The sequence below is a fragment of the Rhea pennata genome, chromosome 6 (genome assembly GCF_028389875.1).
Source record: "Rhea pennata isolate bPtePen1 chromosome 6, bPtePen1.pri, whole genome shotgun sequence".
Taxonomy (NCBI): Eukaryota; Metazoa; Chordata; class Aves; order Rheiformes; family Rheidae; genus Rhea; species Rhea pennata.
In genome coordinates this window covers 13,999,481-14,015,373 of record NC_084668.1, presented here as the reverse complement: position 1 = coordinate 14,015,373, position 15,893 = coordinate 13,999,481, and the positions used below count along the sequence as shown (strand labels likewise).

Genomic DNA, 15,893 nt, shown 5'->3' with positions numbered 1-15,893 from the left:
ATCTAATACAATACTGCAGCAGACTAAAACTAAAACAAACTAATCCAGCCTGGATAAATCAAGCAGTTTAAATTGAACATAACCTGTTGATATTTAAATAGTTGAACTTAATTTTTGCTGTGTTACATTGCAGATAAACACCATGAAGTTTCTTTAGGGATTTCCATGTAGTGAATCCCAGCATAGAACTTGATTAGTCTTATTTTTCAGTGTTTTGAATGAACGCTGCTGAAAAACAGGCATATCTTGTCCTGCATTTTTTTTAATTTCAATTTTCTGTTTCTTTCTCCCCAATTCAGACAGGTTTGATTTCCAATGGGCCTTTGGGAATTGATGTTGCCTTAGCTCTGAAGGCAATGAAAGGCAGCACGGAGGCTCTGTCATCACCAGCTGGATTTCCACCATCCCAGCAGACGTCTGAAGTCCTTGCAAGGTAGGGTCTCATCAGCACTTCAGGATGTGTGTGTATGAGGCAGAGAGGAAGTGCATCCACCTACCACTTCCATTTAAATAGTTATAGTGGTTATTTGGATAGAATACCTGTTTTTGCTGCGCTTGTAAACTGTAGTTCTGTCTACAGCATTTGAAATTTTTTAAATCAATAGAGCAGCCAATGTATAGTGTGCATATTTTTATATAACATAGTTTAAAGGGGAAGAAAACATTTTTATTCAGATAATTAAAGAAAAAATGATTTGAAACAATGAATACAAATGTTGCTGGAGTTGGAGGTAAACCTATTTCATTGTAAGTGCTATAAAGCATTTTTTTTTTCATTATCATTTCAGTTCTGTTTCTTTCCTTATCTGGTAACATCTTTTAATACTGGACTAAAACTATGGTACAAATGAATTTTCAGAGAAATCTCGTTACAGTATTTCAATCCCTGTTCAAAGCTTTGCTGTTTTTTCCCTCAGTTATTTCCAAACTGTAAGGAAGTCAAAGCAGAAAGTGTAGAGGCTTTTCCCCCTGCTATTGCTCCTCTGCCATACCAGTGAGGCACACTTAGCAGTGAGGATCAGGTATTTGAGGGAACCCTTTTATGAATGGAAGACTTCTGCAGTTAGGAGGTGGATGGCAGTGCATCTACTGCTGCACTCTGAAACTGATTCAGTTTGCCCTTCTGCAGGTCATCCAGTTGGAAAGTCTGTGTATTGGTCTTTCTAAAATACAAAAGGAAAGCTATTATCTCCCCTTTGAACAATGGTCATCTCATAGTTTTATTCCTAGCAGTGCCTTTTTTTTTAATCCCTCATAGCAGATCTTTTGGAAGAGTGTATATTAAAGGGCCTCATTTTCTTCCTTTTAGCCCAGTAACTGAGGATGCTACAGTGAGGATGAAATGTTTACTCACCACTGAGCTCTAGAGGAAGGAGCTTCCACACTTCCTACCTTGTGAAAACTCAAACCTTCTAACATCTCCAAGGGAAGGACTTGTTTGGGATCAAGCTTTTGCTGAACTGGGAGTCAAACAGCCAGCTGTTTTGCTAGTATTCAGGAAGAAGCTTTCACGTTTTATTGCAATCCAACTGGAATTACAGCCTAACCCAGGATAAAAAACCACATGAAAGTTTGATCTTCTCCCTCTGGAGAAGTGAAATACCACACTGGACTTAGTTCTGAACATAAGGAATGAAATCTAGTTGTGTTCCATTCAAACTAGGTTTAGTCTTACTTTTACACTGTGCTGCTTCATAAATGTTAATGGAAAGTGTTCACTGTGATGTTAGCTAAGTAGTGTTTGAACACTGCATCCCGGGTCTTGATAGATTAATAACTAGAAGATTAGGAGACCTTGTAGGGCCACCTTGTGGCCATACTGTATATGGTGGCTCACAGTAGTAATGACTTTTTTCCTATAGCCAAGATCATTTTCTTCTGTGTGATTATTCCCTCTGTTTTTTCTTTGTTTTACCATTACATACATGTCTTTTTGGCCTTAAAACCCTTTATAATCTTTGCACCTCTTGTTACAATACCTGGAAAGAACGAAAATCTAGTCTGTGAGTGACCAACTACTTTGACTGGATTTGAGCTGCACTTTGCAACCAGGAAAAGGAAAATTAACCTGCCAAACAGCTTATAGTATTAGCAGAGGTCCCACATTTTGACCCTGCTGATTTAATTTCTTTTATGACTCAAATACATGTGTTTTAGTCTACAGATGTGTATTTAGTTTTGAATGCTGAAGCAGTGAAAGTATGAGTACAGCTTACTTAAGGAACTGCTTACTGGTTAGTTTTGTTGTCATTTAGGACTAGGAAGGAAAGGACTTTTCTTGTTTATTTTCATATCATTTCTAGGTATTGTTTCCAGATGTAGTGCTTTGGGAATACTTGTCAAGTGTATTAGCGACATGAGGGTACAACTGGATGGGTTCTTAAATCTGCCTCAAAACCTGTTCCAAGTCTCTTTTGGTAGGTGTTTGTGAAACAGAGTGGAAAGAGTAAGATGAAAACAGGAAAAAAGGATGAAAGGTTTCCAAAAGCGATTTACTCTGTTCAGGGGCAGGAAGGTAGGCGCACTTGCAAAAGCATGCTCCACAGTGCTAGTGAAGGTTTTTTGGTGCTGAGGTGAAGTGTGAGATTTGATATGTACAGTTCAAAAAGCTCATTTGCATCCTGGGCAACAGAATCCTTGTGTGGAAACCTAGAGGTGATCCCAAGGACCCTGGGGATACGTCCTGTGAAAAATATCAATGCGGAGCCAAAGGAAGGAGAAATGTAGAAGCTCTGCAATGAATTCCACATCTCCTAACAGGGAAGTGCAGGTTGAACAACTGGGGTTGTCCCTTCTTAGGAAGAGGCTTGTACATATGAATGAGGTGGAGGATGTTTTCTTCATAGTGTTGCTCTTTATGAATATTTATATACGTGTGTCTCTTAGAAACAATTTTAAATGTGAAAGTTAGGTCTCAAACCTGTATGCTCAACTTCATTCCCGCACACCTGCTGTGCTTATGTTTATCAGTGTAGACAAAGAGTTGGACCAAACCACTGTGGGTTGTGTGAATCCGCTGGTGTCCTGCTAGCCTGCTTCTTTCAGACTAGGATGTGTCTTGGACGTTTTTGCTGCTGCTTTTGTGCTCTTGTTTGCAAGATGTTGAATGAGAGTGTTAAGGATGAAACCACTCAACATTTACATGGCCCACTGCCACTCCTCAAAACCCCAGAGGCCTTAATAGAGAAAGAGAAACCAGTGGGAGCTCTGAGGACTGACATGACCAGAGTGACGCTCTGCAGACAATATTTGCAGCCATCGCCTCAAGATCCAGGAATCAGGATGGATGACAGGTGCTTCAGGTTCCCTCTCCTTACTCAATGCATAACAGGGGCACACTGCCTGCTCACAGCACTGCCAACCAAGGGGAGCTGCTGTTCTGGACCTTGGGGAGTGTTTCTGCCCACCAGCCATTCAGCTCCGTCACTGCTACTTCCAGTTGAGTATTGAGTATTTTTTTATACTTCTAAGTCTGAGCCTTATTGCATATTAAAATGTAGGAGGTTCCTGATTCAAATATCAAATCAAATATCAAATATCTTAGTCTGGATTAATACAGTTGCTAGCAAGTTCCCGCAGGAGAAGGGAAGCTATGGCTGCCACAGTACGCTTCCTGCACAAAGTCAGTACTGTGTGGGGAATCTTGGCATTTACTATTGATCTGTTTGCTCAGCAGCTGAGCTGGCATTTGCCAGCTACATGTGTTGGTTTTGTAAATAGACAGAATGCAGTAGCATTTTCTTTAAGGCATGTTTGATATTTGACTCTTCCCATTGGGTTCAGGAGCTCTGTGAACTGTTAGCTTCAATGCCTCCCAAAAGTAAAAAACAAAACAAAAAAAAAAAAAAAACAAAAAAAAACCGTAAGTTTACAGTTTACAATGTTGTGTGTTAAATAGCATACTTAGATTCCTCACGAGGAATCACATCTGGTAAATAGCATGTGGTGCTGAAAGGGTCCCCTTAAAATCTAAATGGTTCCAAATAGCAAGCTGTTACACTTTTAGTGTGACCAGGGAGGGGGTGTTGAAGGGGAATGTATACATACAAACACATAGAAAGAAAAATTCCAATTGCTTTCAAAGGAGTAAGTTTTTATTCAGGTTTCAGAGAACTGGTAGACTAGTACTTGGAACTTCCTTTTAAAAGTTCAAACTTTTTAAGAATCAAATTAGGGACCTACTTACAATTTCTAGCAACATCAGAGAATTGCAAATCCAACTCATCACTTTCAGTGATGTCCTGATAATTGGAGCAAATGCTCACTCCGTTTAACTCAGCATAGCTTATTTAGCTATTCCAAATCATTGCTTATGTGGGGAGACCAGAGACAAAGTTAGGTGTCTGAATATTTGCATCACTATTTTACTTATAACACTATAATTGAACTGCTGTATCATGACTGGCTAACAAGTAACGTAGCATTACTTACCAGCTTTATTTTATAAAAGAAATAGGCAAATTAATTCCTGCATTTAATGTTATAAAGTATCAATTAATGCCTTTGTGCCACTGGAAAAAAGGGATTTGCTTAACCTTGTGATACTATTGATTGATTGGATATAAGATCCAGTCATCCTCTAAAAGGTTATTTTTTCGTATTTATTTTAAGGGATGGGATTCACATATAAGACTTTTCCCTATTGTGTGAATCCAAAGCTGAGACACTGGCAAGTCTGCCAGCCACTTAGAAGCTTTGAAAGTTGAGAGAAATGAATAAATGCAGCTACATGTTGTGTTGCAGTCATTTAGAAAAATCCATTTCTCCCATACAAAAAGTTGTTTTTTTCCATACAAAGTTACCACCTACTGACTTAATGCATATTCCAGTTTATATTCCTTACCTTGCCTTATACCTTTTTGCTGTGTGTGCCTGTAATGCTGACCAGATGGGCAGTTTTTAATTCCATAATTAAAAAACTATTATTTAATTAATAACAGAAAAGTGATTGTATACTTTGAAAGATTTTATGGAAATCTTAACATTTATTTAAAAAAACACAACTTAAAACTGATTAACCTTATGGACATGGATCTTAGAACTTCATTTTGGTCTCACCCATTTAACCTAACAGTAAGAGACTGCAGAATCTAAATACAGTGGTAAATAGTCACATCTTACAACTATATCCTTTCAATATCAGAATTAAAATGCAGGAGTTTAGGATCTCTTACCACTTGAATTAAGGAAAGCTCTTCTTTAGTTCCACAGTAATAGGGTTTAAAACTAGGTAAGTCAAATGGTATAAAATACTTAAATGATAATCAATCATGGTTAATGTATTAATGCATATAATAAACCATGTATTAATGCGTACTTTGTCAGAGCCGGATAGCAGTATGAAAGGTATGTTTTGGACAATTTTCTGGACACAGAACTTTGGCAGGGAGAAAATTTGCTGCAGAGGAAAAGGAGCTCAGATGAACAGTCCGGTTACATTGAGATCTCTTTCCACTAACACTTTTCAGCCCTGTGTCTGCATCCTGCTCATTCTAGTTTCTTGCAAGCAAAGCTGTACTGTTAAGGCCAGCCTTTCCTTCATGAACAGCACGGGACACATTTTTCACATTATGACCATGTTCTGACACAGCCCAAGTCATCCTCAGGTAGAGTTAGTGGCTCTGTCTCATGACCAGTTAGCATTTAAAGGTCAACTATCTGGGCACGCAGAGGTATTCGTTAGTCTAGAAGGTTGCAGTGAAGTGATGTAGCTGTTAGACACAGTTGCACCACAACTTTCATATGCAGCTGGACAATCATAACTTTTATACAAAAAAAAAAAAAAATCATGCTAATGGCCTTTCACTGATGCAAGTATAATCCACGTGTGTTTGATCTGAATGTTAGCACTACCGAAATAACTACAGCGCCTTTTGCACCACACTCAGATGGAAGTAGAATTAGTGATTTCGTTAATTACAGCATCTTTCCACAGTATTAAGGAGGGAAATCCAAGAATTGGAGTAGCCTGTTTGAGAGCTGGGATCTTTCATTCAGCATCACAATTGAATTTGTGCGTATACAGGAGATGAGGAGCGAGTACTGCTCCATGTGTAGTAAAGTCAGACCCTGCACAGCAGGGGGCTGCAGGATTTTCCTACAGAGTTCACCTCCACTTTACTGTTTGGCTTGAGCACTTTGATATAAACACATACAAACACACACACACACCCCTCTACCTGTAACTGGACAAACTTATTTTTAAAGTATGTAAGAATATTTTTTTAGCTAGATGTTTTTTGTTAAAGCCACACTAACTACTGTATTTTTACCTTTTATATGTAAAGCTTGGCAATAGCTCTCAATGTATAATTTATTTGTTTTTTTATAAAGTGCACTCTCTTGCTTCTCTGTTTCACAATGGTGGTGGTGAGTGAATTACTTTAGGCACTGCACTGAGATCTGTATTGAAACTGTACATGGGAACAAGAAGCTGTGATTTGTAGTCCACTCAACCCAGTCTTGAAATGTTTGTACTGTAGTCTTTTCTTAAATATACTACATCAGTGTAAAAGTCTCACAGAGTCATCTTTTAAGCATGGCTTTTATAGGATGGCATCGCTATAAAAGCCAGGTGTGTTGGCCAAAACTTAGAAAGTGGGCTATGCATTTAGGGTTTGTGAGCTGCTGCACCTCTGAAATCCAAGCTAGAGGTATGTGGCAGAGAAATGCTTTGTTCCTGAGCGCTCACTAATGGTGCAGTCACTGAATTGTTCTTCAAAGCCATGTAGAATTCACAAAACAATGAAACAAGTTTGGCTTAGATATTTTTATTAATAAAAGCAAAAACCTAAGTCTCATTCACTGTAATGTCTGTATAATAAAAAAAAGAAAATCCCTCTGCTCTTCGTACGTTTTAAGGCTCAAAAGCAGTGATAAACAAAGAAAACAAGTTTGTTGAGCTACTTAAGGCTGACAGATTTGTTCTCTTTATGCATGATTTATTATATAACAGTACATCACATATCTTGGAACAGATTGCAGAAAAATGTTGAATCCTTTTATTTTATAGAGTGAGTTGGGACTGAGTATATCAAATATATGCAAGTTTCTTTTTTTTCAGAAATATTTTAAAGCAGCTAGCTTCAGTGGCAGCCCCTTTAGTTAGTGTCCAGCCAAAAATGATGTGATGTGTTTTGTTTCTAAATAATTGCTGTTAGCTGGAGTAATTCCATTCATTATTTCATGCAGGCTACCACAGAGCTTTCAGATGGCTGTAGCTTTTAGCCACTAACTTGGGCCCAAGTTAAATTCTCGTTACCGGCTGCCGTTATGGAGCTGTATTGTAACATCCACAAAGCCGCTTGTGTTCCTGTGTAGAAAGCTGATTGCATCTGGTAATAACGTAACTGAGGGTCAAGAAAAGAAGGAATGAAGCTACTCAAGGTATTCTGAAAATGGTTGATATTAAGTGTTGTTGGTTGCTCTGAGCTTTGAAACAGAAGTTAGCCGAGGAAAAGTAATACTGTGCTATGAGCAAAGGTTGTGTGCCTTGGCGTCACGTAATGCTTGTGGTCTGTTGGGTCAGAAGCTGATATGCAGGTCACGCAAGCCCAGAAGGGACCGAGGTGGCAGCCGAGGAGCGCTCCTGCTGCTGAACGGCTGTGGGATGCGAGCACGTTGGATTTCAACCCCGCTTCTTTCCAGCTACAGCTCTCACTTCTTCTTAAAGATCTGGGAGTGTCAGCACAGGGATAAATCACCACTGATGGAGTTGGTGAGTCTTCTGGAAACACGTTTCCCCTTTCAGGTCTGGAGCTTTCCTCTCTGTAGTATTTTCTGGGCTGCTGCCACCCTTGCATAACAGCCCAGGTGGCCGTAACCCCACGTTTTTGCTGCCTCCAGTCATCTCTGCTCTTTCTCCTCCTGTCAGGACGTCCAGGCACTGCTGCTGCTGAGCTCCTGCAAGTCTCCTACAGTGAAGTCTGTGCAGGGGCCAGAGAACATTGGGATCCCTGGAGCAGTTGGGTCTGTTTGAGAAGTTCAGGACTTCTTAGGCGAAGAAACTGGAGATGTGCCCAAGGTGCTGGTGCAGCCACCTGGCTTGGCACACCAGCAAGGCGAGGGGAGGGAAGGGGGAGATGGACACAATCTGCATGCTGCTTCGTCCTCCCTGTGCCAAGCCATAGCCTTTGGGCTGGCTCGTCTCCTGCCAACGTTGGCTCCAAGTAAATGTTAAAACCCTTCGTGGGACTGCCAAAGGGAAGAGAGTTTGAGGCAGGAGGACAAAGGGAATGGCAGAGGCTGGATGGCATTTTCCTGGGACTGCTGCACATCCCCAGGATACATGTGCATGCCAGGAGACCTTCTCATTACTTGGAAAATCACTGGTTTATTCTTCTAACCTTTCCAGTTAAATTTCTTTCCTTCATCAGTCCTAGATGAAAGTCCGTATGTTACAGTAGCTCTTTATTCAGAAAGGTAAGTTCTTTGTTCATTTCAAAAATATAAATACATAAATTCGTGAAAGCTCGGAAAGCAAGCACAGGCTGATACAATACGTAGCAGGCTTTATTTATATGCCAACATCCTGTTCTCTCTGTTTTCGAACACAGGTCACTGAAGTTCCAAATAATCCTTAAGTAGCTCTTTGCAAACTCCTCTCTAGTTTTCCTGTTGAATTCATGTGACAGACACTTGTGACAGGATGATGAAACTACCTGTAAGTACTTTCCACAGTTGAAATTCACTATTCCTGCAAAATTTCTGAAAACTAATTTATTCAAATAATCAAAAGTCTTAAGTAACTCTTTCCATTACCCCAAACATTAGCATTCCTTGTTACTGAAGACTAAAAATCAATCAAAGGCCAGAATCATAGTATCTTATAATGATAAAAATGCTCCAAACCCTGGACAGTAAGTTTATCTTTCAAAAAAGCACATTTCTTCAGTGAATTCAAATGGTTGATTTTTGAACACAGAAGAATATACCATAAATAAACTCTGAATTTACTTATTAATAGCAGACAGGCAAAGGTTTTATGCTTTCACCTTTTTTATCTTTATTGGCGTTGAATTTTCCTTAATGATGCAAGTTGCGTATCAGCTGGTATTAAATTGCATAACTAAAACTCACGGAGTTTAACTCATGGAGAATAACGTGACTGCACATGGCCTATCTACCTGCAAAGCACTGAATACCAGCATGTTTACTTCAAAGGAAATTAAGGGTGCTCTAAATTTTGCTGAACTACATGACATGAAGCAAAGAATGACTTGCATGTATACTACCATGCAAGCCTCCCTCCTTGTGCAACAGATGACTGATGTTAAGTAGAGGTATTTTTGATATAGAGGGGAAATGTGTAACAGATACTTTATACATATGTTAACGGAGGCAGATAGAAGTGAAAAGAGAAAAATTCCCTTTGCAACTGAAATCTGAGTTGACAGTCTGAACAGCTTATGTTTTGTTCCACTCCTGTCCACTCTTCTCTTTTTCCTTCAAGAAAAAGTTGAAGCTTTTTGTTTGTGTGCTCCATTTTTAAATCAAGTGGGGTTTTTTTTTGTTTTTTTTTTTTGTTTTTTTTTTTTTTTTTTTTTTTTTAACTATTACACTTTTACAAGGTAAAACACTTCCTCTGGTCCAGCATGGCACATGGTTTCGGGGGGGGGGGAGGGGGCAATGGTTTTGCTTCCTCAGAGTTAGATGCAGTCTAACTTATCCAGAAAACCTTCTGGATTTCACTTGCTAATTTGTCTGCTGGGTTTTGTCTTTGTTTTCAGTAATCTAATGATGCGAATATGCTGTGCAAGGAGCACTCTTAGAAGCATACAAAATTTAAAAATCTTAGAAAATATTGCTGTTGAAAATGTTAATTCATCAGATCATCAAATTCCTTATAGCTAGATGTGACCATATCATGCAGAAGCTTGATTTAAATACAGCTTTATAAATGTACTTATCCCACTGTAAAATGAGCATGTTTTGCACCTCAGGTGGTAATTATGGAGCCAGTGCAGGGGATTTTGCGTTCAGTATTGGCCACCAAGCTTTTAAAGCATATTAACTGACCAGAAGAAAAATAACAGAAAGAACATTTGCAACAAGCTTCTCTCAGAAGCTGCAAAGATGTGATTTACATATATGCAAGCTTTTGTTCACATTTTAAAAATATTTATAATTTGCGGCAAGTATGAGAAGGTTTAATTGGTCCCAAGTGTGCCGACGGGAAACCAAAGACAGTTACAAGCAATTGGTTCACCACCTACTGGCACATTCATGGAAATTTCTCCTTTCACTTTGCAATCAAACTGATTAAAAGCTATCAAACTCTTATTTGCCAGAATGAGATTTTGGCAAGACTCGACAGGGATTTACCCCCAGTGAGAAGCAGCGCATTGGTACCACCAACTTCATCCGTTGTGGTCACATGCCGATGGTCACGGTTCCCTCCCTCCCTTCTGTAATCTCAGCAGCAGCAAAGGTCTCTTTCTGAAGAGACAGACAGACTCATCCTTTGGCAAAATGCTTTTTGTTCTGTTTGGGTCCAGTTCTACCTCTGAAGTGGTTTGAAATGCACAAATCCCAAGGGCTGCAATGGCAAGCTAAAGGTTTTCTTTTCAATTGCACTGTTTTCCTTAATGCTGAACACTTGGCACACAGGCTATTCACAGAAGTAACTGCAAAACCAGACATGCTTTGAGATGGTCACCAGCTGGCAATGATCTTCCTGCTTATTCTTCCTTCCAATAACTGGGAAATGTATTAAAGAAATCTGAGGTAATTTGGAACCCAGTACCAATTCCTAGGATGCAGTGATACGTTTTAGGAGAAAAGTTTGCCTGTGCAATATTACTCAACTTATTCCATGTCTGTGTATGAAAATGGTACTTCCAGAGGTCAACATTAGGATTGGAATTTGAGATCCCTCCTTGGATCTTGAATTCTTGGATCCTTGGAGTCTTTGAATGCTACTAATGAGAGGAAGGAAGTCCTTGGCCAAATGTAAGAGAAAGCACCAGTTAAGAGGAGACCAAGAAGAAACAAAACACTGACTGTAGTCTCTGTTTTTCTCTTGACTAAAAAGAATGACCACTGAGCAGCTGCATTTGGACATCAAAATTATACTGCTGACAGCTGCATCAACATGTTGCCAACATTTGTACCAAATAAAGTCAGATGGAACAAACTTAAAACCATGTCCAATCTTGGGGAAGGCAGCAGCACTACGTCTTCATCTGAGCAATTCCTACCATCATCAAAAGGGTAACATCTCCCTCTCTGCTTGCTCACAATATCATGTGGTAAGACTAACTCTCTCCTCCTCTGTCAGTTTAGTGTAACAAATGGCATATTTTGCCTTGTTCCAATATTGGACCAGCTGCTGCTTTTAAAGTCCCACTTCCATAAGTCCCTTTGTTCACTGAGCCCCGTCAGTCCTTCAGAGGGGTACAAGCCTGTATGATTAACCACCACTGAACCACCATGCTGAGGTGCTGGACCAGTACGGTGAGATGAAGCAGAAACATGCAGCCATTTTCTTATATCTGAAAGCAAAATATTAACTTATATGTTACCAAATTTACCTTACTATTCCAGAATGGATTTATTTCATGAACCAAGTAACTATTCATTCTGTTGGAGCATAGGAGGTTTTGCTCTGAGCTTATTATGGCATCAGTTAACAGCTTAAATTCTGACAGTGAAAAAATGTATTAAAGAATCAGTTTTGAAATGCACTCTTAATGAGAATGTCAGATGCTATGTGACAGATGCCATGGAAATGTTGTTTACAGAGCACTTTCTTCTACTGCATTGTTAATGTATTAACTCTGACATAGACAAATAGTTTTCTAGGTTTAATAGGGAAAACCAGTCAGCAAAAAACATTCCTTCCTTGGTGGCTATGCGGAATCTGCCTATGAAGGATGAGATAAACCCATCATTTATCTCAAAACAGCTACTGAATGGCCACCAGATAACAAACGTTTTCCACTTGGGAAGTCTCTGGGAATCATCTGATTTGCACTTACTGGATTGGTCATAAATATGCTAATGAAACCATCTCCTGTCAGGTTTGACTCCCCGTGGTAAGCTCTAGATTTAAGGTTCAGAAGATGGCATTAATAGGCTGAAGTCAGGGAAGGTCTCTGCTGCAGTTTAAGGTTTCTCGTAATGAAGAATTGAAGAATTCTCCCCTTGAAGAATATAGTGAATAGAGAGTAAAACCAACTGGTTGATTTTGATCAAATACTACAAAACATTCTTACGGTGTAATACAGTCCAATTTGTTTCAGCTGGATATTAATTTAATTGATGGAATTTGTAATTAAATACTCCCAAACAGAAGCCAAATCTAAATTGCAACATTTCCACTGATAAGTATTTTCTTAACAGAGCAATCCATCCTGCCATGTAGCAATGATCATTTTACACTGATTGCACTGGGCACTGGATCAAAGCCTTAGGAAGTTTTTTAACTTACTGAAATGGGTAGTCCAAAACTCTTACGAAATGCCTCCAGTGCCTAGATGGACGTGCTGGAATCGTGCACGACTGCACTGTGGCCTTTTCTGTTAGCTGGTGCCAAGCTCTGAAACAGTTTAATCGTGAAACAAAAACCGCAAACAGATAAAAGCCGTTTCAGTAGCAACGTCTATCTTGGGAACGTTCAGCTATTACAAAGTAATGAAAATGCTTGTTTCGGATTGAGTGAAACTTCTTTGAAAACACAGAATAAACTCACCAGTGAAGATGTGTATTGATGCAGATACAAACCATTCTCAAATGCAAGCAGCCCTCCCTTTTTCAGCCCACCATAAGACCATGTGCCTACAGCCTCCCTCTCTCTTTGCATTTGCAGCACCTGTGCTGCTTGCACAACTACCACGAGGCACCGGATGGACCCCTTTCGGTTCCAGGACGTGTTACGAATGTATCAGGCAGCTCTTGGGAGTGTAATGGGGAGATTTAGCAGCTTCCCACACTAAGGAAACTTGAGTCTCAATACTAACGCTCACCCTCATTGCATGGCTTGGACTTGACCCACCACAAGTCCTACTCTTGGCCTAGGTCCTCCGCAGGAACCAGGTGGTTCCCACCACATCTGCAGCGGTTCTCAGCGAGCACTGCTGGGACTTGTAGATGTGAAAGGCCAGGTAAAGCTGAAACAAAAAGGCAAAATATTTAGTGTGTTTTTTTTTTTTTTTTTTTTTTTTTCCTGGTAGCCCAGTTGGGAAGGATGGGAGCCAAGACCTCTCTGTATTCAGTTTAAGATAATTAGAAGAAATTATTTGTCCTTGTAAGTAAGAAGGAGTTGATGCATAAATCCATCAAGCGTGGATGCATGTTGCAATGCTTTAGCAGAAACTGGATTATGTAGATCGTGAGATTTCCACAGGGAGAATATAGCAAATCAAACCTGTATGGAGTGTCAAGAAAGCCAGCAGGGAGTTAGGGACGAGGGAGGCACCAGTCTTGGCCAGCATGGCCCGAGATGGCGCCATGTCTCCAGCAATATGGTCCCAATGTAAAGAATAAGGCAACACCAGGGCTAAATACAGACTGAGAAGCTGGTAAGCAAAGCAAGTGCCACCTCTTTGTTTCTTCCTGTATTTAGGGAAATGCAGCTTCATTGCTGTAAATTAAATTTCATCAGATATAACACTTTTTTTTTTTGCAAATGACCCTGCAGTCCCAAACATGCCCTTGACTCCTCTACCAGCCACAAGTAACTACAGTAGTAAAATCTTAACAATTTTTTATGCAATTTCTTACAGTATTACCACAGTATGAGCTTTCTATAATCAAAAATGAATTATTTTTTTACATGTAGTGATATAAAACCAGTCTCCTAAGACCAACACAAATGTTTACACTGGGATTTTCATTTAAAACTGGCAATATCTTGGTGAGTCCATGTGTTCGGAGTGAAGAAATGAAAAATGCTGCAGCACTTCGCATTTCAAAATTTATTAGTGCAACTGCCAATCTGTTTTCACAACCCTCATTTTAAAAGCTCAGACTTCGCGTATGGTGGCATTCAAAATTAGCTTCCTTGATAAGGATCTTGGACAGAGAGAGCGAGCAGAGCAAAGGTCTGCGTCTTCAATTCCTTGGTAGGGCTTAAAAATTCAAGAGTAGTATTTTAAACCCTTGCTTTAAAGTAGGGATGAACCTTAGTTATTGAAAGCACAAAGAAATAAAGTAGAGTTTATAGCCACATGCCTCTGAAGAGATTAGATTGGAACTGTTTGGGGGAACATATTTCAAAGCAATCTGTTTAATCAACAAAGCAACAGGCATTTGATTCACACATTCACCACTTCCTGGCTCCTTACCGCAGTCTCTGCTGGTACGTTGCAGCACCCCGTCCGTCCTGCCGAATCGAGGGGGCTGCTTTAATAAAGCGCAGTTTATATCCCGGACCACGAGAGGACACTCCTCCGACACGGCTTTTTAAAATTACAGACCTAATTTTCAAGTACGTGTCATCCTGCTGTTTTCCACCGACAGGGATGAAGAAACCCGCTTCGTGCTAGCGTAGCGGTCCCGGGGGACTGAAAAGAGACGTATTTTAGTAGGCTTCCTGTAACCTCTATCTGAGATCGAATCTCTGAGATACCATACGGTATTTCCTCTTTTTGAAGTCTAAATTTCACCAAGCAGGAATAATCAGTGATTTTCAACATTTTATGGACTTGCAGAATCCCCAGATTTTCCAGTGGGGATAGGACTCCTTCTATTAAAAAAAAAATAAAACTTTATGACAACAGCATGTTTTTTGCTCCTTTGCACAGATACTTTAAAAGTCATCAGACAATAGGTCAAAAAATCACTGATCTGTATGTTCATCACCATGAACTAGTGGAAATGTTAGATACCCTACGGGGGGGAGGGGAGGAAGAAATGCACGCCAACTTTGGTAAAAATTCTATGTGTTAGGAAATAGTTTAAATAATGCTAGTGAAAAAACTGAGAATCACAGTAACTTTTGAATGACTCATTCACAATTTACAATTTTCACATTTCACAATACTGTAAGAAGAAACTTTGCTAAAAATACAAAATGAGATGTGGTTTACTAGTTTTTGTTCCTCTATAATGAACTATAGTTTGATATGAAAAAGTAAAACCATATGTAATTAAAAAATAACATAAATCTTTAACTATTGTATTTAATAATTGTTGTTCTTTATGGTAAAATAGTAAACTTCAGGAGCGGGGGAAAAAGGAAATAGAAATGCTGAGACCTTAAAATACATAAAACATTGCTACACAATACTTTCTAAATAAAGGAACAGCAGACTCTGATAGCTTTTGGCAAAAGTCTGCTCCCAGTTTTGCACACACTATTTCATGTAAAGCTTAGTGAAGGCTCTGCTGCAAGCTGCAGAGAACTGTTTGGTTCTAACTTTTTGCCAGTACCTCCAGACTGGGAACGTCCCGTGGACGGCGCTGGCAGCTGTTTGTCCTTCCAGGGAGGGGTCTTTGCTCGTGTGAAAACAGAATCCACCTTTGCACCAAGAATATGTATACAGGGTACACTGTAAAATGCAGAAGTATTTGTTTGTAGCTTCCAGACAGGCCTGTAGCATACAAGTATTTTTTAAATTATTTTGGAATGAAAAGGCTGTCGTCACCTAAATGTAATTAACAAAAATTAATATTGTGATCTATTAATTCACAAGGCAATTACAAGAAGCCACCAGTTTTTAATCACATCTTTAACCTCTCCTGGTAGGAAACCCTGATGAACGTTGCGCTGTTGAATGGGGACAGCACTGCAGAAGAATTCACTTGGTAGGCAACCTGCAACAGCTTGAAGGATGCAGATTCGGGGCTCTCAGAGGTAATGTTAGATTAGATGTATTTACGGGAGCAGGGTTTCATTGCATTGCAACTCCTGATATCCTAAAATCTGTTCTCACCTCACAAATAAAGCTAGA

At 39.6% G+C, this 15,893-nt stretch overlaps 1 protein-coding gene across 3 annotated transcripts in view; it reads left to right on the top strand.

Moving 5' to 3' along the window:
- EPB41L5 (erythrocyte membrane protein band 4.1 like 5) overlaps positions 1–6,800 on the top strand; it is a 61,043-nt gene extending 54,243 nt beyond the window's left edge. For all 3 annotated transcript variants that reach the window (XM_062578822.1, XM_062578821.1, XM_062578820.1), the window contains 2 exons: positions 300–433; positions 1,310–6,800. In XM_062578822.1, the coding sequence (XP_062434806.1) occupies positions 300–433; positions 1,310–1,367 (192 nt within the window). In that variant the 3' untranslated portion in view covers positions 1,368–6,800. The remainder of the gene's footprint in view (positions 1–299; positions 434–1,309) is intronic.
- The last annotated feature ends 9,093 nt before the right edge of the window (positions 6,801–15,893 follow it).